The sequence below is a fragment of the Buceros rhinoceros genome, unplaced genomic scaffold, assembly GCF_000710305.1.
Source record: "Buceros rhinoceros silvestris isolate BGI_N320 unplaced genomic scaffold, ASM71030v1 scaffold2248, whole genome shotgun sequence".
NCBI classification, from domain to species: Eukaryota; Metazoa; Chordata; class Aves; order Bucerotiformes; family Bucerotidae; genus Buceros; species Buceros rhinoceros.
Genome location: NW_010424924.1, coordinates 18,572 through 45,308, shown reverse-complemented (window position 1 = coordinate 45,308; position 26,737 = coordinate 18,572). Strand labels below are relative to the sequence as shown.

At 42.7% G+C, this 26,737-nt stretch overlaps 1 protein-coding gene across 1 annotated transcript; it reads right to left on the bottom strand.

Annotated features, from left to right (window-relative positions):
- Positions 1–244: 244 nt before the first annotated feature.
- Positions 245–25,030, bottom strand: LOC104497666 (transmembrane protein 132C-like). The gene is made up of 6 exons (XM_010140941.1): positions 24,893–25,030; positions 9,492–9,697; positions 8,745–9,018; positions 8,336–8,527; positions 940–1,444; positions 245–894 (listed from the first exon to the last, which is right to left on the bottom strand). Exons 2-6 carry the CDS (start codon positions 9,653–9,655, stop codon positions 245–247), a joined length of 1,785 nt encoding a protein of 594 aa, XP_010139243.1. The 5' UTR covers positions 9,656–9,697; positions 24,893–25,030.
- Between the last annotated feature and the right edge of the window lie 1,707 nt (positions 25,031–26,737).

The window sequence follows — 26,737 nt, the reverse complement described above, 5'->3', positions numbered from 1 at the left end:
TTCCTTTCTGCTACTTATATTCCACTTCCTAAATCCATGAGTAGCAGAGTAACTGCTGGAAAAACAGAACAAAGTGAAAACCGAAAACAAACCATGGACAGTTTGACAGATTTCTTTCCCTGATTATAAAAACTGCCTCATCATTTCTCCTGGCAATTGCTTCCTCTCCCCCTCTTCTGTCCCAATATATACTGTAGAACTGAAGGCATCAAGGTGTGGTTAAACCCAAAAAACCAGCAAGGAGCTACACTTTGTCTTTGAACTTCTCCATGTAGTTTCGTATCTCTTTGGAGTCCCCCAGGTCCATATCCTGGCACACCCACTTAATGTCATCATCATTGCTACTTAGGATTGAGTTGACAGTAGGACAACCATCGTCGGGTGGGATGGTAGTGAATGTCGTGAATTTTACCCGCTTCCGTTTAGATGTCGGTGAATGTAAAGGTTCAGTTTTCTGTTCCTTTCCAAGCTTGCCCCCTGAGTCAGCACACCTGTGGACCTGGCTCTGAATGTTCTTCTGAGCACTGCCATTGAGGAGCTGGTTGCTCTCCTCACAACCTGAGCCTCGGTCAATAACAGTTGTGTGCTCATCCTGCTGAGATGATGCATCTGCTGTGTTCTCCAGCAGTTCTGCTTCATTTCCCAGCCAGACCCAGTCATGGGAATGGGTCATGGTGGTCTGTCCTTCCACCAGAACCTGCTTGTGACGGTACTTCAGTGCAAATGTTGCACAGTTTATTAGGAAGACTAGAATTGCCAGGCAGAAGACCCCTAGCAGAGCATACATCCCGATCTCCAAATCGCTAAGGCCCCTAGGTGTCTGCACCAGGTCATTCTCCTCCATGCCTGCATTGCCTTTTGGCAGGTCTACTTGAGCAGGGAAGTTGGTGAAGTCTATAGGAATGTTCTGCAGTTGGCCATCGTCCGAGAGTTTGCCACCATCCAGCCTATTGTTTTTAACTACTTTATTTTTTATTACGGATTTTGCTGTGGTGCTGACTTTCCTGATGGCGCCTTCCTCTCGCTCTGCTGAAGAGCTACCATAATACCGCCCATCCTGGCCGTACCGGTCCTGATCTGACACTTTGTGCCGCCGGTCACTAGCATGGTTTTCAATCTCATCAGCATCATAATCTCCACCTGTATCGGAGTCTGCATCATTCTGGCCAAACTTGACTTTGATGTTGCCATTCCCCACAGCCAGGACACTTTTCCTCTTGGACTTTTGGCAGGCTTCAGAAATCATCATGTCCACCTTGATTAACGTGCCCTGACCTTCACCTTCTGCTGCCACAACTGGCCATTTTAAGGCAGTGTTCTGGTGGATCGAGACAACAGCTTCGTCTAACGATACAGCAGAAAGGGAGAAGTCCTTAGTGTCATAAATGTCCAGCGGAGTAACAGAGCTGTCACTGAACTGAATCCAGGTGCTTACTACAGCTTCCTGAAAGGAGAGGGATATGGTTAAAGACAGGGTCTTAAATAAAACACCTCAACCCACTGCAGCTCATCAGTCTCTCAGCTCTGAACGGCAGCTGGAGGAAATGGGAGACAATGGCTCTGCACTGCCTTTAAAGCACACCAAGCTTCAACTGATGGCGCAGAAAATTGGTCACATTTTTCACTAAAGGTTCCGCTGTTATCCTTCCTGCAAGTGTTTTGCAAAAGAACATACAAAATAATTGATATGAGATGTCTGTAATACCAAAGCACCCATTAACAAGCTACAATTTACATGATTTATAAAGAAAGTCATTCCTGTCATACGACAGCTGAAGGAGACAAACCAGAACAATGACTAGAGGCACTTGACAGAACACTTATTTTCCTCATGTTCCCCATGCACGGGTGTCACAGGGAGCTGTCAAATGAAGCAAGCCATAAATATCTTAGCAGGAATAAGGAGCTACCACAGTATCTTGGAAAAATGGTTGGAGCAGAAGATTCACCTGAAAGGAAATGACTCAGGGAACAATTGCCATTTTGATGGAGAAAGGTTTGTTTTAAGCAGAACATACTTCATCCTTGAGTTAATTAAAAAGTCCACTGCATTTCTGTGTCAAGGGGAGGAGGATGGGGATTCTGGTATGATCTCTATGATAAAAATACAAATGGCCTGGATTTAATTGGACTGCCTTTGTTCTCTGCAGGTAGCACTGTTAGAAGTCATCATTAGAAGCAAACACGAGGCTAGAGGTCAGCTCTTTGCCATTTGAAATCCCATCCAGATGATAAAGATATTTACTTCTCCACGTCTCAGTAGCTTTCTTTGCAGGAGATTTCTTTATTTTTTCATTTGATCTATGCCTTGCCTGTTTAGCCAGCAGATGCGCGGGCAGATTGCCGGAGTGCAACTTCACACAAAACTGAAGTTCTTTTCTTCCCAGACTGCAGATGGCCCTAATAACTTTACACTTGGGTACATCAGAACAACTGGGCTGAAAATCACCATCGGGGAAAAACATTGCCGACCTGTTAACGTCCAGTAATAATACAAATTTACAACCTAATATGGTTTTCAATTGGTTCCAATTTGTTCTGCTATGGTTACAAACAAAGGGAATTGCTACCCTTCTAGTTAAATTTAAAGCTTTTCAATGAAAACAGCAAGGGGCATTTAACTGTGCTGAAGGTTGGGCCGTAATGAATATTTGATTTCCAAAGTGCTATCAGCAAGTTCTTGAGGGACTGAAAGAAGAAAAGAAAGTTGTGGCACAACAGGAAAGAAGGCAAAGTTCTTGGTGACTCAAACGCATTTCAAACAGCTGAAACAGAGCCAGGGAAGCTCAGAAGCTGGGAAGAGGGGAACTGCGCAAGGAAATTAAACCAGCAGATCTTTCATTAGAGAAACAAGCCTGAAATGGCTGCACAGACAGAAACACAAAGCTGCAGGGCACAGCCTAAATTTGTATCATAGGAATCTAGAGTAGAACAAACCCAGTCGAGGGAAAGTAAAGGATTTTTTTTTCATGGATATGTGCAGAAAGAAAAACATGCATCTCCTTTGGCAATTCAACACCCTCGTTGGTTCCTTCTCCCTAAAAGAGGAGGACAGCCTCGTGTACGACTGGGGAGCTGTGTGAGATACACTTAGTTTTCATCAACCTATGGAAGGCAAAAACACCAGCCTCATTCCAGGCACGTATCTCTGTAAAGGATATGACAGGCCTGACATTGTCTGCCAGCAGCGCGCTCCTTTGGAGAGCAGAATGAGAAAGTGCTGAAGAGCCCCAGATGTGATCAGGGCCCTTACAATGCAAGTAGGTTTTATTGGTGGTACAACATGAGGGATCTGGGGTCTCTGTCCAGACACTGGAGAGGAAGCGTATGAGGAGCCCTATATTCTTCTTCCCTATCTTCTTCAAGATATCCACAGCCCTCTTTGGTTTTCTTATCCTGACACCTTTATGCCTTAACTGCTCTCAGGCACCTTTCAGGTTTAGAGGTAGCCAGCACGGAAAACCTCTGCCCAAATGGCTAGAATTTGACAAAGTTGTAATCACTGACTGTGATGTCACGGATATGAATAAACCCTCAATTGCTGGAGTCAGCTGCAAGAGTCCTGGAGTGAGGCAGGACACCAAAGGAAAGGAATAGATGGCTGGGTGGCTCTGCAGAAAACGAACACATCCCTCCCCCAGACAAAGAAAGGCAAGGGCATACTGTTCTCATCAGCTTCTATTAGTCGAGCTCCGATTGTTCTGTCTGGGGACTTGAACGCTGAAATGGTTTTCCCTAGTCATTCCATCACATGAAATATCCAAGTATTACATGTGCATTTATTTTCAAGCCTGTGGCTTGTGTAGTAAAAATTGGGCTTGATGGTCATGATGTGGAAATGAAAGGCGGCCAAGACTCAGACCTTAATTCAAACCGTGGATTCCCCTGCTGTGTTTCTTCCCCCCTTTTTGTCCAATCTGCTAATCTGACATTCCTTTGCATTGGAATTTGCTTGTGTTTGCAAGGGAAGAATTCAGATCGTTACATAACAATACATCCTTTCTCTCTTCCCTGTGCCGCTTAGTTCCTTTGTCATACCTGTGAGCCACTCCATTGCTCTGTCAGTTTAAAGAAGACATAAAAAGACAATGTAAGTGTGATTTATACTGCCAGAATGGGGTAAAGAATCCACACCATAAAAATACCGCTAATACCTGTTACCTAACTGTGAGATGTCAGTGAACTCTCAGAACTAGTCTGCATGAAGGACATGAGCTAAACCGGACAGTACCGTGTCAGTCCAAAAGGTGGGGACAAGTGAGTAGCTCCAGCTTGTTGTCCTGACTGAGGTGGCGCTGGGCACCCTCACCTCCTAGCACAGTGCGAGCAGACATCATGGAGGACACTCCCTGAGGTTACAGATGACCTCACGGGGTTGGGTCTTCTCACCGATGTCAAGAGGAGCCACACGTACCTCTGAAAAGTGCTAACATCGGTGTTTTCCCGTTTCTGCAGTTTTCCAGTATCACTAAGAGATATATCAATACACACAGCTGTTTATCCAAGACTTCAGTTTTTCTTCTTCACTCTCCCCTTTCAGTTCATTTAGACCACATGCTATACCCTGCAGTGATGAAAGAGCTGGGATATGACTGAGTTTCCCTGCAGAGCCAGCTGAAATTTAAGTCTTTGAAGCTCACTCAGATCAGAAAACACTTAAACACTGTAGGTTTTCTTTCATTTACATTTTGGACAAGCCTTTAGGATGGCAGTGTTGTCTTTAACAACTGTCAGCAAGCTACATGGAACAGCTTTCCTACCTGAGCAGATGGCCACTAAAAATAGACTGCTCACAGCTACAGTTTCCAAATTTCAGAAGATATTTCACCTTTGATATTGAAAAGTTGGTCAACCTGTATTTATCTTTAGGCACTTAAATAATTCATCCACTTTTCAGTGCCAGTGAGCTCCCCACTGATTAAAAAAAAAAAAAAAACCAAAAGAAGAATGTATGTGCTCAGCATCCCTGAAGGTCACCTAATCACCTCAGGTAATTAGTTACCCAACCATAGGTAAAGTTATCTAACTTAAGGTATCCAAGATAAAAAAAAAATTTAGCTTATCTCCTTTAGATTGCTAAGTATTTTCAGGACTGGTGTTTTGGCCGCTTTGTGTTACTTATGCAGACATGGTGTGATCATTATAACCAAGGAACTAATCTAGTCATAGAACCATCAAACGTTTTGGTCATTATATTCATTGAAAGAAAGTCACAGCAAAAATACTATATTCACTCCTATGATATTGAAAGGTCTGTAACAGCACAATCTGTGCAATGCCTCATGCCTTCCATCACACTCTACAGACGTACTGCTTAATCCGCTAGGGACAATACTGTGCCCGCCAGAGCACCAACTACCCAAGGACGTTTGCTAATCTATGCTGAAACTTGGCTAATGAAGGTGTGAGAGTGGAGCCAAGGAAAACATTTGGCTAAGAATGCATTGACTGTTTTTTCCATACAACAATGCCGAGACATACACGATCAACGCTGTCAAAAATAAAACCTTCAGCTATCTTAACGGTTGTTTTGGTTTTCAGTTGCATCAGAAAGGTTTGCATGAGTTATTTCGGCCTTTTATAAACTTGTTTGAGAGCGAAAGACACACATAAATAATTAAGTCCTTGCAACATTCAAGTGTATGCTTAATTTTGGGCTGTCCCCTTGAAAAACACCATCTTTCAAAAGAGCTTGATTTTCAGAAAACACTCAGCACTTGCCTCCTGAAATTCGAGCTCAGTGAGGACCTGAGCTGATACACTCCAAATCATGAGTCACTTCTTGCAAAGTTTAGGCACAGCATATCTACATTGGCATTAATTCTTCTAAAGGCAAGTGACTAAAATGTTATATCCTTCATCAAACTGCAAATGAAAGGAAAAGACATGTGTGACTCTCCAGGCCACTCCTAGGTAAGACTATTTCCTTCAATGTATTTGCTAATGTGAAATCTATTCTGGTCTTGGATTTTTTTTGTGATGTGAATGCAAAGTCCCTAAGGTCTCTCTTCAACAGCCCTTCGCTGGGCAAGTCCTGTCTATAGGCTGAGTACAATTTAGGCTTGATAACAAATAAGTGGCTTACAAGGGGGTAGGAAGTGAATTGCACAGTACACAGAATTAGCTCAGGCCTCCAGCACGAAGGCGCTACCAAAGCGTCCCGGTAACTAGGGGCTGTGCTCAGGGTCCACACAGACCCGGCACGACCAGGATCGGGACAACAAACACTCGCAGTGCTTGAGGAACGGACCCTCACAATTCGCCCAAAGCGAGGAGTGATGCTCCCAGCAAATCTTTCAGCTGGGAGGCAGGCAGGACACTTCTCTCACTCCTGGTGAAGAGGAGGTGGTGGGAAGCTAAGCAGAGGCGAGGGGAGTGGGAGGCTCCAGACTGGAGGAGCTGGAAGAAATGCAGAGCCTGAAGTGGGATTCCACAAGGACATGATGCTTTACGTTTGCAGGAAACTGGGACAGAGGCACCATGATAGGAGTGGGGAAAACGGACTAATTTGGGACTACTACTAAGCAACCAGATTTCCTTGGGTGTTCCAGACCCTGGTGTAGAAAACATTTTCCACTGCCTTTAAATAGAGTGTAGGTCCTGGTTTTTTCCAGATGGAGTACAGAGAAGAAACAACAGACTTTAAACTTCTTTTACTGAGAAAACAGTGCTTGATTTTCTCATGCCTCCTGTTTCACTGTCAGTATCTTCGTTGAGCATGATGCAGTGGAGCTATCTGCAGGCCCAGGAAGAGCACAGCAGGGACAAGAGCACCCCACTCTGCCCAGCAGTACCAGCAGCAGAAGGCATTGCTCAGAATGAGACCCTGATATGCCCAGTCACTTCTGTATCAGAAATGTGCCACTCTGAGGAAGCTGAAATTGTCTCGCGGAAGAACACTAGCTTAAACAAAATATTTCACTGAAACCATTCCGTAACACAGATACTGGGAAAAATAATTTCAAAACAAACCATGTTTACACATCTTTACTTTGGCATTACTTCATAACTTGCCACTCGTAGTGATATGACACGTCACGTCATATTGCCATGCCATAATACAACAGGAGTCGTGCGCTACTGAAATGCCCTGTCATAATATCCATAACCTGATGCTGATAAATATCTTTGCATACTCAGGATCATCTATAAATCTGAGCAGTCTTTCCGGATTCACAAGCCCTTTTATCTGCAGCCTAATCCACGATTCTTCCAATGGTGCTGCAGGACAACTGGTGCTCTGTCCTACATAACAGAATTGGGTTAGACACGCTTAGCTTTCGCTATTACAGTCTTTGTCTGCAGATGATCTGTCAGACGTGGTTTCTAAGCCCTGGAGAAGGGTATAAATGGGTTAATTACGTAAGATTCTTATGTTTACAGGATGCAGTAAATGGAACAGATGGGCAGCATGTCCTTCTAGTTTGGACATTTTCCTGTCACTAAGTTATAAAACAATCTAAATTATTTTTATGTTCCAGAAAATTAGGTAGCAATAATCATGAAAATGGGCCATAAAACTTGACTTGAGAGCTCTCCCTATCTGTGTGAGATGAAATACAGTTTCTGTGAGCGGAGTAGCCGTGGATAGATTTAATTGCATGGTCCCCAGTCCCTCTCTTCAAATCAACTGACTGAAAGAGCAATGAACAGTAGCTTGTTCCACTGCTACTGACCCTCGTTTTCAATGTTCCAGAGCAACTATTTGCCTTGATCTGGTGGTGTTCTCCGATCTTCTTTTCCATGAGAGTTGTGACCTGAAAGACTCCCTTTACAGAGAGAGGAATTTGCTGGCTTAAATTAAGTAGGATCAGCATATGAATCGAATGATGAACCCCCCAAAATCCATGTGAAAAATACAGTGAGAGACAAGCTGGCTTGTCCTGTGACTCCAGGAGGGAAAAGAAATTCATTTGGCTATCTTCTGCCTCTATTTTATAGCTCTTCAAAACATTAAACTGTTGTGACACGCAGAGCTCTGTGCTCTCTGGCATGGAAAACAAGGGCATGCTCAATAGCCAACAAGGATCACTGTCCAAATACCGCCTGTGTGGCAAAAAGAACAGATGTTGCATCATTTAAAGAAAGGGTATTAAAAATGTAAATACTATAAACTTTAATATAGTCAGAACTTTTACTGCAGCCTAAATCTGTATTTGAAGGGAAGAAACGAGAAGACAATTCCTGGAGAACCTCCAGAGGAAAGCAATTGCCATGGCCATGTGCTGTACCGATACTTTAAAGTCTAACTTCTAACCTGTTAAAAATTATTATCTGTACTTCATGTCGATAAAGCACTGCCCCATCCGAAAGGCAACAGCAGTAAATACATTACCTGCTTAGGAGTATGAAGCAACTCTTGAGCAACAGTTGTAGCCACAATAGCCCGATTGCTTGCTGCACTTGGCTGAAGAAAGAGTGAAAGCCCAGCCACCAGCTGGACTCCAAGGTCTGTTATGGTCACTTTGTCATCTAGCACAGTCACTGTTTTCTCTGCCAGGATGGAGTCAGACAGAGGAGACAAAACCTTTGAAGAAACACAAAAGAATCAACTTAGGAAAAGGCTGATCAATTAAAAAATCCTTTTTTAAGGCCATCATCCCAAAGCTTTATGCACAGAAATGAAATGGCAGAGCACTGAAAAGGCAGCGTGATTTCATTAGCAGCGTCAGGACAGCAGAACACCATACCGGACTGAACTTCTCTACGGGAATGGCAGAACATGGCAGTCTAGAGCACAGTACCTGCATCGTTGTCATTCCTACTTCCCGTCCAATCAGAATCCTGCCTTCCTGCAGCTTGGCGATGTGAGGATCCTCCAGTTTCATAAAATCCATCACCAGGTCTGTAATGTCAAACTGCCAGTCTGAGCCCAGCAGGTAGCTCAGCTGACCCCAAGGGCTAGAACCCTCAGCTACAAATTGTGTGAGGACGCGCACCATGGCGTGCTGGTACTGCAGAGTGCATCCTCTTCCTTTCCGCTCATCTTCATCCTCATCATCACTGTCTCTGGTAGGTCTTTTTTCACAAGAAAAGGAAACATTAAGAAATGTTTTCAGGAACATCAGTGAAAACTAACATTAGAGTGCTAATGGAGAGCACCCCCTTAAATACAGCCCTCCCCTCTGTTTTTCCGGACCATTGCTAATTCACGGCTACCTAGCATGAGGAGGGACCGTACAAATGGACTATACCGCTTTTTTATCCAAGCTGGTACGTCCAAAAAACAACTCTCCAAGTGGACCTTACCAGAGCACCACACTATACTCTCTTGTTGCACAGGACAGACACATGCACGGAAGCAAAACTCCCACAAATATTGAAAGCTTTATTATATCTGCAGATGTCTGGTGCAAAGCTGGGGATTCCAGTATGCTGTTCCTCAGATGCTGCATTTTGGGTGCAGGTCCTTCAGCTGTTCTTGCAGAGAGTTAAAATCAACTCCATTTGTCTTACACAAACACGCAAGAAATTTAGCAACTCAAACCCACCTTTTGTTGGAAACAACTGGGACTCGCCAGCCCTTTATTTGGCTCAGTTCTGTGTCCGAAATGTCGATCTGAAGAGGCAGGCGTGGAACCCAGACGGTGATTTGCAGAGGAGCACTCAGATACTGATATGTGAAGTTCACCAGCGCATTCACCTTGCCTTTCATTTCCTTGCCATTGACAAAAACATAGTCACATCTGTCAGAAACCTAAGGGGAGGAAGAGAGAGAGAAAGAAGAAAAGGTAGTCACTGTGACAAACCAAGCTCAAAGGGTAACCCTGGCATCTCAAAACCAAAACCAAACAAAAAGGGCTCCCTTCTCTTTATGCATGTTAATGATGGCCTTTTACAACAGGAGCAGTGAACACAAAAATCCTTCACTGGCTCAGGAGGCAAATTATGCTGGAGATGCCTAAAGCCTGCATGCTATTTATGAAGCTGGTGGTTGATTTTCTGTTATGCAGACAGCCACTAGCCCATCACAGTGCTGTGGAACTCATGAGCAAGGCTCCTTCACAGCTTGGTCAAGAGGAACCCAAAAAACCAAAAGAGGTCTTGACACAGGCAAGCAGCAAATCAATGCTCTACCCTGATGAAGGTACTTATCGGGGGTGACGCTGCTTTCAGTGGTCAAGACAAAGCTGGCTCTGGAGTTGATTTTGTCCACTGAAGAGTAACTGGAGTCTACTGATTTCCTCCACAATAAATATCATCTGTTTATAAATGTTTACATTTTGATTAAAGCTGTAAGGTATTTCTAAACACTGCAGTAGATTTATCATTAACATGTAAGTGCTGTCCTGAAATACAAGCAAGCATTATCATAGTCATGTAAGAGTTATATCAGTAATCACTTCTTTAATCAATGTTGTAATTTACAGACCATTGAGTTTTCTCATTTATTACGTTACTGAGTACTAGTGATAAAATCACTCCTGAATATATAAATCATTAAGAGGGATGCAGATAGTATGAAGTGACTCCATGTGATAAAGTCATTGTCATATCTATTCCTAAAGGTGTTATAAACGTCTGGGGAAATCCTCCGGCACATTAATCAGACATTAAGTGGCTAGCAATGGGAGCTGTTACATTACTAAACGAGCTGGTATGTCTGCAGAAATTAACAGTAAACCCAGCAGATGTCTTCGACTCCTGCTCTTGCTCCCATCCCGTCAGAATTCTATTTCATCACCCATAATGAGTATCGTTAGTGGTGGCAATGCATCTCCCCACCTGAACGTATACTTATATTATCATCTGCTCCCTTTTAGCCCCATTCCCATTCCCAATATAAATTTATTCAAATGAAGATTATCAGCTGGAAGTGCTTATGTCCCCAGGCTAACGGAACAGATGGATGTCCTCTGCGACCACAGATACAGGAGCTAAACTGTTCCCAGTTTGACACACTCATCCCATTTGTATCCTCTGTGAGGTTTAGGCACTGCTCACATTCTGGGAAAATATTTGATGGTGAGATTGCAAAAGGAATCTTCAGAGAACTTAGCACAAACATTTCTATGACTCATTCCTAAGAGGGTTGAGCTGTAACTGGGCTCTGATGACTGACAGCAGTACTGCATATACAATGCCTGACCCATCTGTTTAGGTTTCTCCCTCAGACCATCTCAGACAACTGAAGGTGGCAGAAATATCTTAATTTTATCACTGTGAATGGCATGCCCTATTTTTACATCTATGAACTTGAATGGCAATATAGAAAGGGTTTAGTTGACACTAGGCTGATTCAGAATGACTGTTTGCTCTGATCTAAAGGTACTATGCAGCAGAGGTGCACAATGTAATTTATCACACCATGTAGTAATTTAGAACTCTTTCCTAGGTGGGCTGCTCTTTCCTCCTTTGGGGCCATTCCATCAGCTTCACCCTGCGAGAAGAAACTTTATGAAAAGGTTTCTCGTGAAAATAACTCCAGCTGCTCAGGCAAGCAAGGGCTACATGTCAGGCGTTGCAGCTTTGGCTCCCTGCTCACAGAGGCATTTCTGCCCAGAGCAGTACACAGCTGCTGGGACGGACTGGGGGCATTCAGCTCCTGTAGTTGAGCTGCTGATGCCTAACGCAAGCATGTTGTCTTGCTGCTGTCTCAGTTGAATGGAAACCGGAATGGACAGTGGGTGACTTTCCTCCCTTGATGAGGGGTCACTACCCCTCTCCCTGAACTGCCTGTGTCTCTCCACCAGAGATGGAGACCTTGCGAAGTATCTTAGACCAAATATTAGATGGCTGAAGTTAAAAGTAATTCACATCTCAATAACATACCACATATGAATGTTACGTATGGCACAACATCCTCAATGAAGTTCAGGGTACCAGAAAGTTCTGGCTGACATAGCCTCTAACTTCTGTCTTCCTCTGTAAACCCAAGAAAGCCAGTTCAACTCTTTCTGTCCATTTTCCCCCACTGGTGTGAACAACACAACCCAGGGAGCCTTGGTCAGCAAGAGCCAGAGAACTGCGCTGCACTGGCTGCGCAGAACAACTTCTAGAGCCAAATGGGAAGTAGCGAATGTGCCTGGGGGAGAAGACCTTATGTTTGGAACATTTGACAAAGCAGTTTCAGATATGGCTCTTATTTCCTTAGCCCTATTTTCCTCCTTTGAGCAGAAGCTTTTGGGAGGCTTGTTAATAGATCTAATTTAATTCTGCTTGGAGCAGTAGCCATTGCCATCTTGAAGCCGGTTCCATCCTGTTCACTCCTATGGAGTTCATCCCAAAGACAAATGAATTAACTTTCTGAGTCAGTTGTACACTTTGCTTATTTATGTGCATAGTAAACCACACACACACGCTGATCAAAGATTTCTGATAACCTGCTCAGATTCAGACTGACCAGGTCTGGTCTAGATACACAATTTAATATTATCTAAATCCCAGTGTTATCACTAACAGACCAAATGCGACTGTCAGGGAAAAACCCATTAAAAAATAGTAGCAAAACTGCATTTTCTAAAAGGTTCTGGGCTGAGATCCAATCTCCATCTGTATTTGTAAACCTGCTATATGCCTTCACAGGTTTGCGACAAACAAATGGCTAAACAAATATGTGACAATATCTACAGCATCACAAGGAGGTGGCTGCTGCAGCTACCACGCAGCCGTTAAAATTGCTACAGGGTAGTATTTATTACTGGACATCCATCAGCAACAGTGGCAGGTCTCTGTGAGTTGCTTGAAGAAGAACATTCCTCTTTTCACCAAGTACAAGCATCGCTAATGTCCCTGCACATGCTCTTTCTTCTGTCCTGTGTTTCTGATAAAGAGGTAGTGCGCAGAGAGTACAGGAGGAGCAAAGCTTACACCGTATTGTACTACTGTACGCTCTTAACTCCTGTGCTTCCCGGTGTCCATTCCTGAAGCAACACTGATTGCTTTTGACGAAGAAAGGCAACAGACTTCCCAACTAGTGCCTTACAGGGGATGAAAGGGAGAAAGTATCTCATTTCACAGTGTGTGTGTGCTGTCCCTACGTACAGCATTAAGAACACTCCTTCTGAAGAAATGTTCAATTAAAGCTATGCCACAGGCTACAGCTTCTGCAAGCAACACATCCCAGTGAAGCTGATAGCAGAATAGCAGGCTAGTAGTATGAGAGCAAGTGGGTTTGCTTCCCCTGCCCTTGTCTCTCACAGTGTCACTTAAAAAATAAATAAAAAAGGATTTCTTAGCCTCGTGTAACAAATCCAGATGTACCAGTTCTGCTACAACTCACAGCACCAGCAAGGCACATCAAAGGTCTGATCTGCTAAGCGGACACCCCTCGGAAAGAAAGGGGTTACGTGATGCAACAACAGACCCTTCAGCTCAGATTAACTAGGATGGAAATTGTATCACAGTCAACTTGGTTTGGGAGATATTCAACACAAACTTGGCAAAACTGTTTTGATCTGTTCTCCTCTGGGGTTAAAAGAGATGGAAACACAGGACGGGTAGGGACAACCTAAATCACTGTCACATGAAATCAGGGAGGAAGGAGAGAGAGATTAAGAAGAGTAATAAAATAAACTGCATCATCTTAGCACTCAAATTCTTTTTCATTTAAAAGGTATATTTGTTTAAGCGTTTTTGGTAGATAAAAGTATCTCTCTGTTTTCCTCCAGGGTTTTGCAATGCTTCTGGAAGGTCACTGAGCAGTACAATGACTGTCTCTCAGCTGTGAGTCCTGCCCACAGCAGCCTAAGGAAGTTTATAATAGAAGCTGGAGACTCTGTGAACAGTGATCTGTCTCTCATCTCTTGTAGTATTTATGCTTTTACTATGAAAACATCTTCCCTCTGAAAGTGCTTTTTATCTTTGGCATCAGAAGTGAGAGATGATGAAGGGAAAGCCTGCTTAGCCACCACCTTTAAGCGATTGTTTTATTTTTCTGTTCTGCATAGCAGATCAGCAAGTTCTGCATTTTAAAGAGCTTTCTGATGTTATTTCAGCAGTTTCTTTCATTATTAAGCTGCATTCAGCTACTTTCCCCCTTTTTTTTCTATTTTTCTAAATTCTAAAAACTAAAACCTTTGAACTAAAATAAAGAAGGTAGACAGCAAAAGGCAGGAAAGACAGGCAGGGGAGATGAGGAGGCAAGGTTCCACGGGGACTTATCGCAGCCTTCCAGTACCTAAAGGGGGCTACAGGAAAGATGGGGAGGGACTTTGTATCAAGGAGTGTAGTGATAAAACAAGGGGATATGGCTTTAAACTGAAAGAGGGGAGATTTAAGTTAAACATAAGGAAGAAATTCTTCACCATGAGGGTGGTGAGGCGCTGGGCCAGGTTGCCCAGAGAGGCTGTGGATGCCCCGTCCCTGGCAGTGTTCAAGGCCAGGTTGGAAGAGGCTTTGAGCAACCTGCTCTAGCAGAGGATGTCCCTGCCCATGGCAGGGGGACTAGAACTAGATGATCTTTAAGATCCCTTCCAACCCAAACTGTTATTCTATGATTCTGCCATTTCATGATTGTTCTTCTTGGCCTTTCTTTTTCCTGGAATTACATTTTTGTGCTCCTTTGTAACAAATGCCATTGTGTTTCCAAATGACTTGGAGAGATGCTCTCTGCAGCAAATTACAGTTTATTGAGGTGACAGAGAAAACTACTGCCTGGAAATCGAGAGTCATTCCTGAATGCTTATGGCACTCTGTGACTTTGTGATCTGGGGAGTGAACACACCTCTCCCTCTGGTAACGAACAGATTAGCTGCAGTGAATGCTAAGGAGATTCCTAGCACCGTTACCTGTCAAATGCAGAACCTCTGGGTCTTCCTTTACTTACTCCTTTCAGATTAAGGTCTTGATCCCACTGTGACCTCTTCATTGCAGAATTGTAAGAAGGGAGCATGAGCTGCTTAAAGTCACCACAAAGGATGTGACAACATACTGCCTTGGACTCTGCAGCCATAAAGGGGCAGCTGGCACTTCTGTAAGAGTATTGGTTTTGCTGGGTTAAATTCTGCTGCAGATTCCTTCATTCAGTTATTGGTGGAGGCAGAGAGTTTACAGAAGAGAAATTTCATGTCAAATACAAGCTAAGACTGTACACAGGAGCGGAAAGAACAACTTTAAGACCTAAAAATAAACAAGAGGTACTGCCTCTGTGAGTTTAGTCTAGTCTAAGCTTGTTTATTCTCCTCGTGGTTTTCACCTCCGGAGATATCAGCCCACTCTCTGAAGGACAGTTCTGAAGGGCAAAAAGAGACATTTTTAATATGTCAATCCTGTCAAGTTTATGAACACTGAAAATTTGTGAGACATCAATCCATTTTGTAGGTAGAAGTCTGTGTGGTTTGCTCTTAATTAATGTCTCAGAACTTTACAACTGAATAGAAGAGATGTGATAATGGCAGATGTCCTGCTTGTGTTCATCAGGTTCAGAATCGTGTATTTTGGTGTGTAAACCCATTCACTCATTTCTGTTATACTAATGTAAATGTTGCTAAAATATTCAAAGGTTACATAAATGTTTAGATATTAATGAAAGCATTTCCATGAGCAAAAAGATTTTTCCAGTCTCTCTTAAAGGAATCTCAATTTCAATGAAAAAAAAATCTACAGGATAATTAGTAAAGAACAGTGATGTTCAGCACTTTTCAAATACATGACACTCCTAGTAATTCAGCTCAGTATCATCACTCTTACATACCAGGAGGGCAATTGAAGCTCGTGGAGGTTAAGCTCTGTGAGCAAAGTCATTCATTCCGTTAAGGAATACAGAGCCCCAGAACAACATATCCATCCAGTATACCGACACATAATACATAGAAAACATCGGACAGTGATAATCATTCCACAAGCTTTTCGGACAATCCTTTAGAATTTTGTAATTCATGTCCTCGCTATAGAATATCTTCAAAATTTTTTTTAGCAACATCCTCTGTAGCAAGGGAATTATCCTCCTTTAAATTCTAGAGGTTTTGAGAGAGACTATATAGCTCTCTAGCCTTGGTTCCAATTAAACACTATGGTTTAATACTTCAAGGAAATTCTCTGCTACATGAACGTTAGATGATGGTAACTGCTTCATAAGACAGATTTCAATGCCTGGCTGCATAATCCTGAATAATCAATAACCTACTACTGGAAAATGGAAGCTGTCTCAAGGTCCATACTACTCATTTTTTCACGTTAAACTGTTTTAACTGTGATAAGAGTTGAAGCTTTAGACCTGAGCTCTTCCATGATCTCTGGGAGGATATTTACAGCTTTGCATCGCTATTAGAGAACCCTTTAAAAGGGAAGTGTGCATTAGAGGAGTTTCTAATCGCTGACTTGTGGAGCCACCCCTCGTTCCCACAGCCTACAGCTGAGGCTGGGTGCAGCGACTCAGAAAGTGAAGCCGAAAGCTCCCCTTACAGAGCGAGCATAAAGGTAAATACAGCATAAAGGTAAATAGGGTAATGCAGACTTATACTGCTAAGACTGTCATCTTAATAAAGGAAAAGCTTGATTTTTCATATTACATGCAAGAATAACCCTGAGCTACGTTTTTACCTACGTCCCACCAAAAGAAAAAGAATGAATTTGTTTCTTGAAATAGTTGAGGAATAATTACTCCCATTCTGGAAACAGGGATGAGGGGGCAGGGCAGATCTGACGTTTAAATAACTGCCTAACTTCAAGCCTCTCTTAGGACTGCCTGTCTGCAGTTTTCAGGGGTAACACTGCCTGTGCGTTGGTGTTGCTTTGTGCTCATACACAGCTGCCACGTTCCAAATGCAGTTTCGATCCCTGCAATCAGTGTCAGGCGAAGTCCCCAGCAACCTGCACTAAGAAGGGAATTGAGCCCCAAGTGCTGAAAAAGAGGCAAACTCTGTAAAACCAGGGCCATAGTTCGAGAGCAATTTGGACTCTCGTTGCGGAGCAGGGTCTGCAGTTTCAGTATCAGCAGTCAGATTAGCAAAGCGGAGTAGAAAACCCCCAAAGCTAGAGAGCGTTTCTTAGGGAAAAGGCCGTACGTTATCTAATCTCATTACAAAGATTTCGCTGGCAGCTTTGCAGAGCAGAAGCAGTACATTTAACTAACTGAATATCATTCACTGCGACAGAACCGAGAGAGTAAAAGGGGCACAAAATGCCAGCTGAGACTGGAGGGCATCTATTTGCTCCCAAATGACCAGCTTTTGAAGCTGAACTGTCACTGCACTGAGCCACAGGAGCTCTCTGCAGCTCGCATTATCACCTCAACCAAAATCTGTCTTGTTTGGTGTACTCTGGAGTCACGTAATTTCTGAAAATGGGGCTGAACAGAGAGTCTGGCTCCTCCTCACCAGGGATGTGCCAGCCTATATATCCAGTATGGCCCCAAATATCTTGCTTGGCAAAGCAGGATCTCAGCGTGAGTGCAGGGACTTTTAAGTCCATCCACACACTTTGGACAGTAGCTGGAACTTTGAGAGCATTGCAATGTGTATCATTTGCGTGTCATTTTCTAACAGTATGTATCTACAATAGACAAATTCACAATGTGTAAATTACAGCTACCGGCAGAAAAGGACAGGAGAAGCAAACCATTATTTCTTCTGACTCAAAAAGGTCTGGAGAAAAGTGCTTATCTAACCCGTCACAGCTATAGCTGTCACAAGACTAAAGTTATTTCTCCCATTTACTTTCCTGGTCTTGATCTTGCAGCTTTGAAGTTGATTTTGAAGCACTTTTGGTGCAACTGGAGGCACTGTTATTGCCACTCTGCTTTGATTTGTCATTTGGGATGTATGGGTTCTCCATGCTGACATCACTAACGCAGGAAATGAACTGCATGAAGGCATGAGATGACAGGGAAAGAAGTCTGCAAGGATATGGTTTAGAAGTTTCTTCAGCTGCCCTTGAAATTTTTGCATATTATGTGATGGCAAAGGTATTTACAACTTTTACTGCTGAATTTAAGTACCTCAGACCATGTCAGTTTTGAGTTTCAATCTCCAGCGAGGGTGACTGCTTGGGGAGTAGTGGTATGCATTAGTGATGCAACACCTTCTGTGAAAGCTCCACATACTGCTGGTCTATACGTCTTATTTGCATCTGACAGAAATGTGTTCGTTTTTCTAAAGCTCCTCTGAAGTTTTTCTGCTCTGCTGATGTATATTGATCCCAGTAAATCACAGGACCACGGAAAGTATGGAGGAGGGCAAGGAGGTGGACTTTCTATTTGCAATTCTGTTCAGAATATAACATAACATATTAGATTTACCAGAATAAAAGCCTACAAAGTCACAGGGCTTCAGAACAGCAAAATGGTGGAATTTCCATGCTGTGACTTTCTTTCTTGTTTTTAAAGCTTTTCAGTTTCACACAAATCTTAGGAACACACAGTACCAGAAGAGGAAAGAGCAGCCATCAGAGAAATAGGCTGCTGGGTTTGGACTCACAAAGAGAGAAAGCTTCTGCTTTTGAGGGCTTTCAAGGCTCTGCTAGGATGTGGTGAGTAGGAACTGCATTTGTGGTTCATCGGCTACCAAACGTAAACTTCAGGAAGGTCGTTTGTGGCGGCCCTTGCTGTTATCTGCACCATGCAGAGGATGTGACAGAGTCTCGTGCTTGCGCTGACCCTACTGGTGTGTCCCCACAGCCTTGTGCAGAGAGCCTAGCTCAGGACGCAAAAGCAGAATTGTGGTGTTGGCTCTCAGCGCTGTGTCACACGAACTGAGCTTTCAGCTCCTGATTCTGGAGCTGAGCGAGGGAAGACTTGCAATGCTGAGAACGAACACACAGGCACCTTACGAGATGCCTTCCAGAAAGTTACACAACTACTTTATTTTTTAAAAATCAAGAGTACTGCTACAATTTTGCCTGTGTGGGCTGAAGTATCTGACAGACACATCAACCCCCCATGAGTAGCTGCCTGCGTATTACAGTGGAGGAGGACTGGCAGTAGCTGCTGTTGTTTAGATTGACCCCTCCATGCTTTCACTGAATCTTGCAGGACAACTATAAAACCGTGTTAAAAGCGACTGCACGGAATATAGCCTATTAGACCACATTGGATTTCTGGAAACCCAGCTAGTGCGACTTTTCACTTCTCCCTTTGTTTTATAGGGTTGAGTTAGGAACGAGACCTGTTTTAATCAGAAGTTTATCCACCTCCTCGTTATTCAGCATGCTCAGCTCTGTAACAGTTGCACCTAGCTAACAAACTCCAAATAGAGTTTTATTTGACCTAAGTGAAAAATGAGCAATAAATCAATTGCATTATATTCACCACAGGAGCTTTTTATTGGAAGCTCATGCTCTTCCTTGATCAAGAGAGCTGCGAGGAACAAACAGTTCTTACTAGCCAGCCCCTTGTTTTTATTTTCTACTCTAACCTGCACTAAAAACATAATGTGAAGCCCTAAATCCTCCGAGTCTTGAAGGCTTTGCAATAAAGCCCCGGACGAAGAATGTATGTGTTCGCTGAGGTGCAGAAATGCAATGCAAGTTTGGACGCTTACCCTGCCATATGCAGCAGGAGTTGAAAGGTATGAGGGAAAATACAATGTGCCTGTGACGTGCCATGGTTTCTAACGGGACACAATCTTCTGAAACTGGTTCCCCTTGAAATCACCATCTGCACCACACTTCATTACAACCCACTACATCATTATCTGCCTCCAGATGCTGAGATGCGGCTGGTAAGAAAGCACAGGGAAGAAACCTTAGATGCCATGTGAAGCTTTGTTCTGAGTGGAGTTAGCTTTCCCCCGACAGATAGCTATGAGATACCTAATTTTTACATTTTGGCAATATCTGTGTCACTGAACTAAGTACAATTATCTCCAAGCTATGTTTAGGGCCAGAAGCACTGAGTCTCTACAAGTTCTGCTCTGTAATGCTCACTGTGTAACACTTTAATCTCAATAGAAAAAGGACCAGATGCTAAATTATCCCTGTGGAGATCAGCACTCCAGGTATCTAGGCCCTGCCTTAACAATCCTGAGCGTTTCCATAACCTTTAGCCGTGCAGTGCACCAGGTTAGGACAGTCACACCCTGATTTCCATACATCTTCATACAAGTTTTGACAGACCGATGTATTTTGCCACTAGCACTTTCCTAAAGCAACACTTCACAGCCTTCCATCACACCAATTTTTCTGTCATCACCTGCCCCCATCTCACCATTCCCTGGGCGTCTGTTTTGCTCCCTCTTGGCTGCACATCTGTAAGGTTCAAAGGGATCTAGGGATGAGCTGAGCCTTTACAAATTTGAGTCAGTGCAACTATCTTTCTGTTTGGTGCCTAAACAATATGATAAAAGGGCATCCTTAGATCTTATTTTTGTTAAGACTTTTTTTTTTCTGGAATATGATGAAACATTAAGGAGCCTGAGTGAAAGTCCCCATACCATTAAAATTTCAGGGTGATCTTTCCTGATGGCTTTAATGAGTGCAGCACTTTAAAGTGTGCAGGACTGAGGCTTAGAAATTCAATTCTCTATTAGCTGCCTGTAGTTCAGCCACTCGTCTTGGAACTGCGTTCAATCTACTGTCAGGAAAAGGCACAACTCAACTTTAAATAAAAATATCTATGGATGCTACTAACTAGTGGTTCCTCTGCCTACTGAAGTGGAAAAAGTGCTTCCACATTTAGTTTTAAAACACATTTCAAGTTTGCAAATACTGGAAAGCAAGGAAGAGCAGTGGAATCTCTTTGTAGTTACAGAAGTGAAGAGGTTGAAGCATAGCTATTTCTGTAAGGTTTGTGCAAGACAATAGCAAAGTATCATCTAAATAATGAAGTGCTGACGACTTTCCTTAGTAAATAGGGTTCTGTGATATGGTTCCAGATACACAATTTTAAAAATAAATGACTACAATTAGTACACAGCTATTTATTACTGGATTGGGCCGTTAACAGATCTGTAATCTGGACAGGTGTCTAGAAGCCCCATCACTACTGCTTTGAAAGTGTTGATACCAGCAGCAGTTCCCGTCTTTTCTAGCTGTTAAGCTCTAGCTGAACCATAAAACCCCCTAGCCGGATTTTCAGCCCTCAGCAGTTCACTGTAGCTTTCATCTGGGGTTTGGTTTCAAGTTACTGTGATAAGACAGGGACAGCTGTGGCACTGTCCTGGATTTTAGCTCCTATCAGAAATTTCTAACTTTCTTGCAGTGGCCTTTACCTGCAGTTAATGTCATCCTCTACTCATCAGTCCCAATAAAACCAAGAGCCCCACCGTTCATTAACAACTACTGAGGGACATCTTAAAGCCGAGATCTGTGCCTCTGCTTTCAGCGACAACCACTGCAGCTGCAAGCGTGGACTAATATTATCCGAATCCATGTTCTGATCTGAATACGTCTCAAAGCTATTAATGGCATTTAAAGATGAAAAGAAACTAGTAAACAAGGTCCTTAGAGGACGGTTCAAGTCTAATACACTGAGATTAGTATCCAGCTTTAATTCACCAAATAAAACACCAACAATACAATAAGAACATGATACCGTATATACAGCATCCCATCACATAGCAATGGGATAAAAACTAATCCAGGAATGATGGAATACAAATCCAAAATGTTTACAGTAGCTCCTGAAATACACGTAGCACTGAAGGTTTTTGAACTCAGCTTATTTTAACGGAAAAAAAAAATCATAAGCATTATCAAGAGTTTGGAAACTGGAAACGCCACATGCTGTTGCAAGTCTCCTGAATCTGTGCTCTTCTTCACAGCAGGAAAGCGCCTCTGTTCGAGCAGCCAGGTGACCTGAGTACCCGGAGCAGTATTTGTTCTTAAGCAAACTGCACAAAAGCACCAGTGAAAGCAGCCACATTCCACCTGAATTTCCAGAGGATGAAAAGGAGCCTACGCACACAACTGCAATTCCTATTAACGGATCCGGATGTAGGGGTCCTATCGGTAAATGCAGCTTAGCAAAGTAAAATTTGGTGGTTGCTTCATTTTTAGTGCCATAATAAATTTTGTGTCCACTTTTAAAAGGTGTACCACTGTGTGAAGGTCTAGAGCATTCAAAGACTTTTAAAGTTCATTAAATCAACTGTAAATTTGAAAGTAAAGACTTGAAACTATGAGACAATAAAAAAAGAAAAAGGAGCAGTAGTCAGCAGATTAAGACAGGACACAAACTGTGCCCTGAGCTGCCTCGAGACCACGCTTATCACTGGGGAAACTATTATGTGTTATTTGCAGATCTATCTTAAGTTTAGATTTCCACTGGGGTCCGTTACTGAGAATAATGAAATTGTAGCCAAACTGAAGGCACTGTAAAATTTAATATCAATAAGCTTTTATCTGATGGCCTTTCAAACTGCTGGGCAGAAACATCACCTTCAGGCTCTTTCCATGAGCCATACAAATGGACACTTATTTATTTGGGGACTAAATATTACAAGCCAAGTGCTTTATTATGGCACCAGTCATCTTCAGCTTCGGCCCTGACTCTGTTATGCTTGCCTGAATCCAAAATTATCCGAAACGCCACACAACTGAAATCAAACAAAAATAGCTGTGCAACCCTCTAGAGGATAATATGGCTAAATATTAAATAGCTCTCATCAGTTAACTACCTTTTTTTCATTGTTTGTTGTTTAAATCAAACTATGGGCTTTCACACCCGTAAACATGTTTCGGTTCTGCTGTGACAGAGGTGCGCGGGAGCACAAACTGTAAGCGCGTGCACACACGCTTTGTTGAAGACACCAACAGACATGACAGATGATGACAAGGGCTTTTTTCTTTTTTTTTTCTTTTAAAACTGAAAGGTTTCTCCCAACAACGTCTCCAGAAGAGTGTCCTGCAGAGGAGGATGGTATATCCAAAGGATTTAACATCAAACTGTGATGGGAAATTGCAAAGTTAGTTAAGGATGAAAGGCCTATTGTGGTCTTGAAGCTTTCCGAGAACTTTATAAATCAGAACCAGTACGAACATGGCAATTTGACCTGAACCCCAAACCTCATTTCCCCACGTAAAGAAATTGCCTGGAAACTGGAACATTATTCCTTTGTGGCGAGATGATAAAACCTTTTTGTCTCAGGATTGCACTCTGGTTTTTAACTAGCTGTGTGTTTTATACCAGTTAGTACTCCTGTCACAGATGTGTCCTTCTAGAGATTCTGCATGTATTTTCTAAATGCTCAGATGAATAGGGAATCCTCTGTGCAATTCCAAAACATTTCTGAAGAGAAAGAAATTACACCTGAAAAATTTCCCCCGTCCATTCCAATAAACACTGCGTGTTAGCCTTCAGCTATTTGCTTCACTTCAACTTCAGAGTGACTAGACAGGGAGGCTTCTAGAAGCCACTCTGAAATGTTCCAATAGTGCAAACAGGCTCCATTTTAAGAAACCCTTTTAGTGGAGATAAATTATTTCTGTAGAAAACAAGGGAAGAGCACAGCAGGGTCCCAAGTGCTAATAAAAGGGTTTAGTGCTTCAAGAAAACATTCTTTCCAAACAAACTGTTGGAGAACTGCAATAGTCCAGGCTGTTCTGCAATTACTGCAAGAACACTCTCTCTTTTTGTAAGATTTGGGAATTTCATTTCTCCTTGACCAATATGCTTCAAAGCTATAAAACCTAGAAGTCATTTTTGCAGAAGAGATTTTTATTTGGGAAATCATTGTGCTGTCATTTTCTATGCATCATCTGGTGATGTACAACAAATATACATCAGATAAGTATTTTTTTCCTGACCTGCATCTTCCTCTGAATGGAAGAACTTAACACTGGTCATTTTCACTGTTGGAAAGAAAAAATCCCCACGGGGCTGCAATTATTTGGTGAAATTTTGTGAGCTGGTTAAGCAAGATGGCTAATCTGGATGGTCACAGTACTCCTTCTCTGAATTTAATTTCTGAATGTTATCTTGTATATTTTCTTACTCAGGAATGCGGTTTCCAATAAAGTTACAATCAGGAAGATCACTAAACTAAATTCCAGCTTTTACTTTGATTTGTAGTGAGGTGGCTACCTTAGGGAAAGGGTTAACAGGAATTCGTAGAGATTAAAAACCTCTGTAAAGCACCTGATACATGGGAGCTCTTCAAGCTCCAGCAAACTGGAGGGATTTGTTTGGCTCTGAAGGATCCACTGAAAGAAGAGCTTTCTGTAAAAGTCTTCTCTAACGGCTTTATTAGTTCAAAGTATGACTATCTTCCCCACCTACTTGGTTATTGGTATAATAAATGCTTCCACTTAAATTCAATGGTGCAGCAAACTGTAGGATCCTGCAAGTTCACAGGAGTTTTTCTGCTTTCCATGAACCTACAAACGGACTGACAGTAACACATAACGCAGCAGCACTACTGTTGTATACTACACACCCAAGAGAGCCGGCAGCTCTCTCTGTACCATCACAAAGCCCGCTGTGCTACATGCTGTAAAATCACCTAATATAACAAAGTCCCTATTCAAAAGAGCTTATAGACCTTGCTCAAAGACCATGGAAGTCCTGCGTAGGAAGTGTGACAGGACCTGTGCAGAGTATTGTCTTTGTACCGACGCCCTGCACAACTGTGTGCTTCCTTCGGGCTTTGCCTGTGCATCCACAGCAGAAGGAGCTGCGTTGCCTCAAGACAATGCTACCCACTGGTGTTTGTAGCTGTGCCACATTCGGTTGCTAGTGCTAACCTGATGGACTAGTCACGTGAATGCTTTCTAGCCACGTCTCTGCAGAACCAAGCTGTTAATTCAAAACAGCTCTCAGCAGAATGCGAAGTCGTCTAGGACGACTTTGCATTGCAGTTGCTGGGGAACGCTCATCCCACCCATTCCTCTGATGCAGCTGCAGAGGTGATAATTGCAGCTGGAACAGTGACAAGATACATCTGGAGAGGCAGTACTAACAGCAGAGCTATTTTTGCAGTGAATGAACTCTGTGCACAGAGGACTTGAGGGGACATTAGCAAGACATTTTAGAATTAGGACGCAAGTGATAATTAAACACTGAGATTCATGAACTTACTTTAATGACGTCTTCATCGGAGGACTTGCACTCGACTGACTCAGAGATGTCTGTCACAGCACTGTTCTCCTCAATGGAGACCACTTTGATAGGCACTGCCACTGTTTTTCCCGTGAGAATTGCGGTGTTCAGAATTTCCGTGTCCTGTACCCAAAAGAAAGCACAGCACTGTTCAGAGAGAGCGAAAGAGGTCTCCAAGAGGCAAGCATCAGCTCTTCAACTGGACTTTAGAAAGATGCATTAGCTCTCAGTGGCTAAGGATCTAATACTATCTTCAAACAGGTGCAACTTGGTAAAACAGAGTAAAACCGCCGTTATATTTCGTCTGTGATATAAACACCGTCAGCTGCAGGCACACTGCTAAATCGTGGGCAACATGACTGCAGCTAAATGCAGCCCAGGCAGGCACACCTTACACGTAGCTTCTACTTTAAGTATGTGGGGCTTTTCCCGATATTTACCTTTCAAAACATGAGTTCAGAGTTTTTACTAAACTGGATTTGATTGGTAATGTTTGGGATAAGATACAAGAGCCTCAAAAGTAAAAAAATTGCTCTTTGAATCTAAGCCCGTTGCAAAGACAGGGCCTCTCTGCAAACTCGGTATCTGGAACTGTTTCAAGATTATTTCATTTCCTTTGATATGGCCAATGAAGCAATGTAAGGAATCCAGTAGTTAGTGATGCTATTAACTGCAGGGAAAATAACAAGGAAATTTGAGGTTTGAACTTGGGTCATGGCGTATAAAAGCTTTTCAATGATCCAACGACTAATCTAACTCTTCTAACTCCTGAACTGTTTCAGCATCTCCATATTCCCAAGATTCCCACGCAGGAAGAACTTTGAAGTTTCTTCCAGCTTTTCAACTTTCAGTTCTACAAAGTGAATAAAATATTCAGCAAAATCCTCAGCTCCAAAGTCATGAAGACTGCAGCCACTGATGTCAACAGCAGCAAAATGAGGCCCTGATACTGTTGATACTGTTTTCAATTCAAGTTTAGTAAGTTTGAAATCTAGGTCAGATTTTCTTTTCATCTTGCAACTTGTCTTTTCTCAGGTTCTCCTACAGCTCTCATAAGAAATTCCATCAAACTTAAAAATGTTAAAAAAAGCGTATTGGCTGTTTGAGAAAAGTAAGAAACTTAAATAATTCCTATGGCATATATGAAAATGAAGCTACCCAACAAAGAAAATTCGAGCTAGATTTGTAAATAACATTATTGGAAAGTCTAAGGCCATCCTCAGGAGCTCCTGAGTTTCAGAGGTAGAGGCACCCCCAGCCGTCCCCATACAAAGTCTGACGGGTACGTGGCATTTTTGAGCAACAGAGCACTGTAGTGAAATGCACAGCTGTTGGAGCTCAACTTCTGTTGTACCAACTTGAAAACTACGTTCTAAGAGTATTTACTTCCATGTACCGGCATTTTGGTAAGCCCAGGAGCAGATCTCAACACTTGTGAAAAATCCCCAGTAACAAACCCAGCTACTCTTCTGTCCGCAGACTTCCAAAGCAACGAGCACGAATAACCCACAGAGACTCACCAAAAAGCAGGTTTGACACATTTTCTGTTGTGTATTTGGCTACTGCAAGTACTGTATGTCCTTTGAAATTAATCTTTTGCCTCAATCCATTAAAGCCTGATTTTTTTGTGACTCTGAGTGTTAAGCACTGCAAACTAAGGACTGCGGGGCAAAGGAGCAGCAAGAGAGTTTGTGGAAATGACAGGACATCTTTTCAGGCTATCTCGGCTCTGCTTTGAAACGATTCTTCTCGGATCCAGTTTTTCCTTAGCAACTGATATGTATTACTGATAGAGAAATCTAATTTAAAGGGACAGGTTCAGCA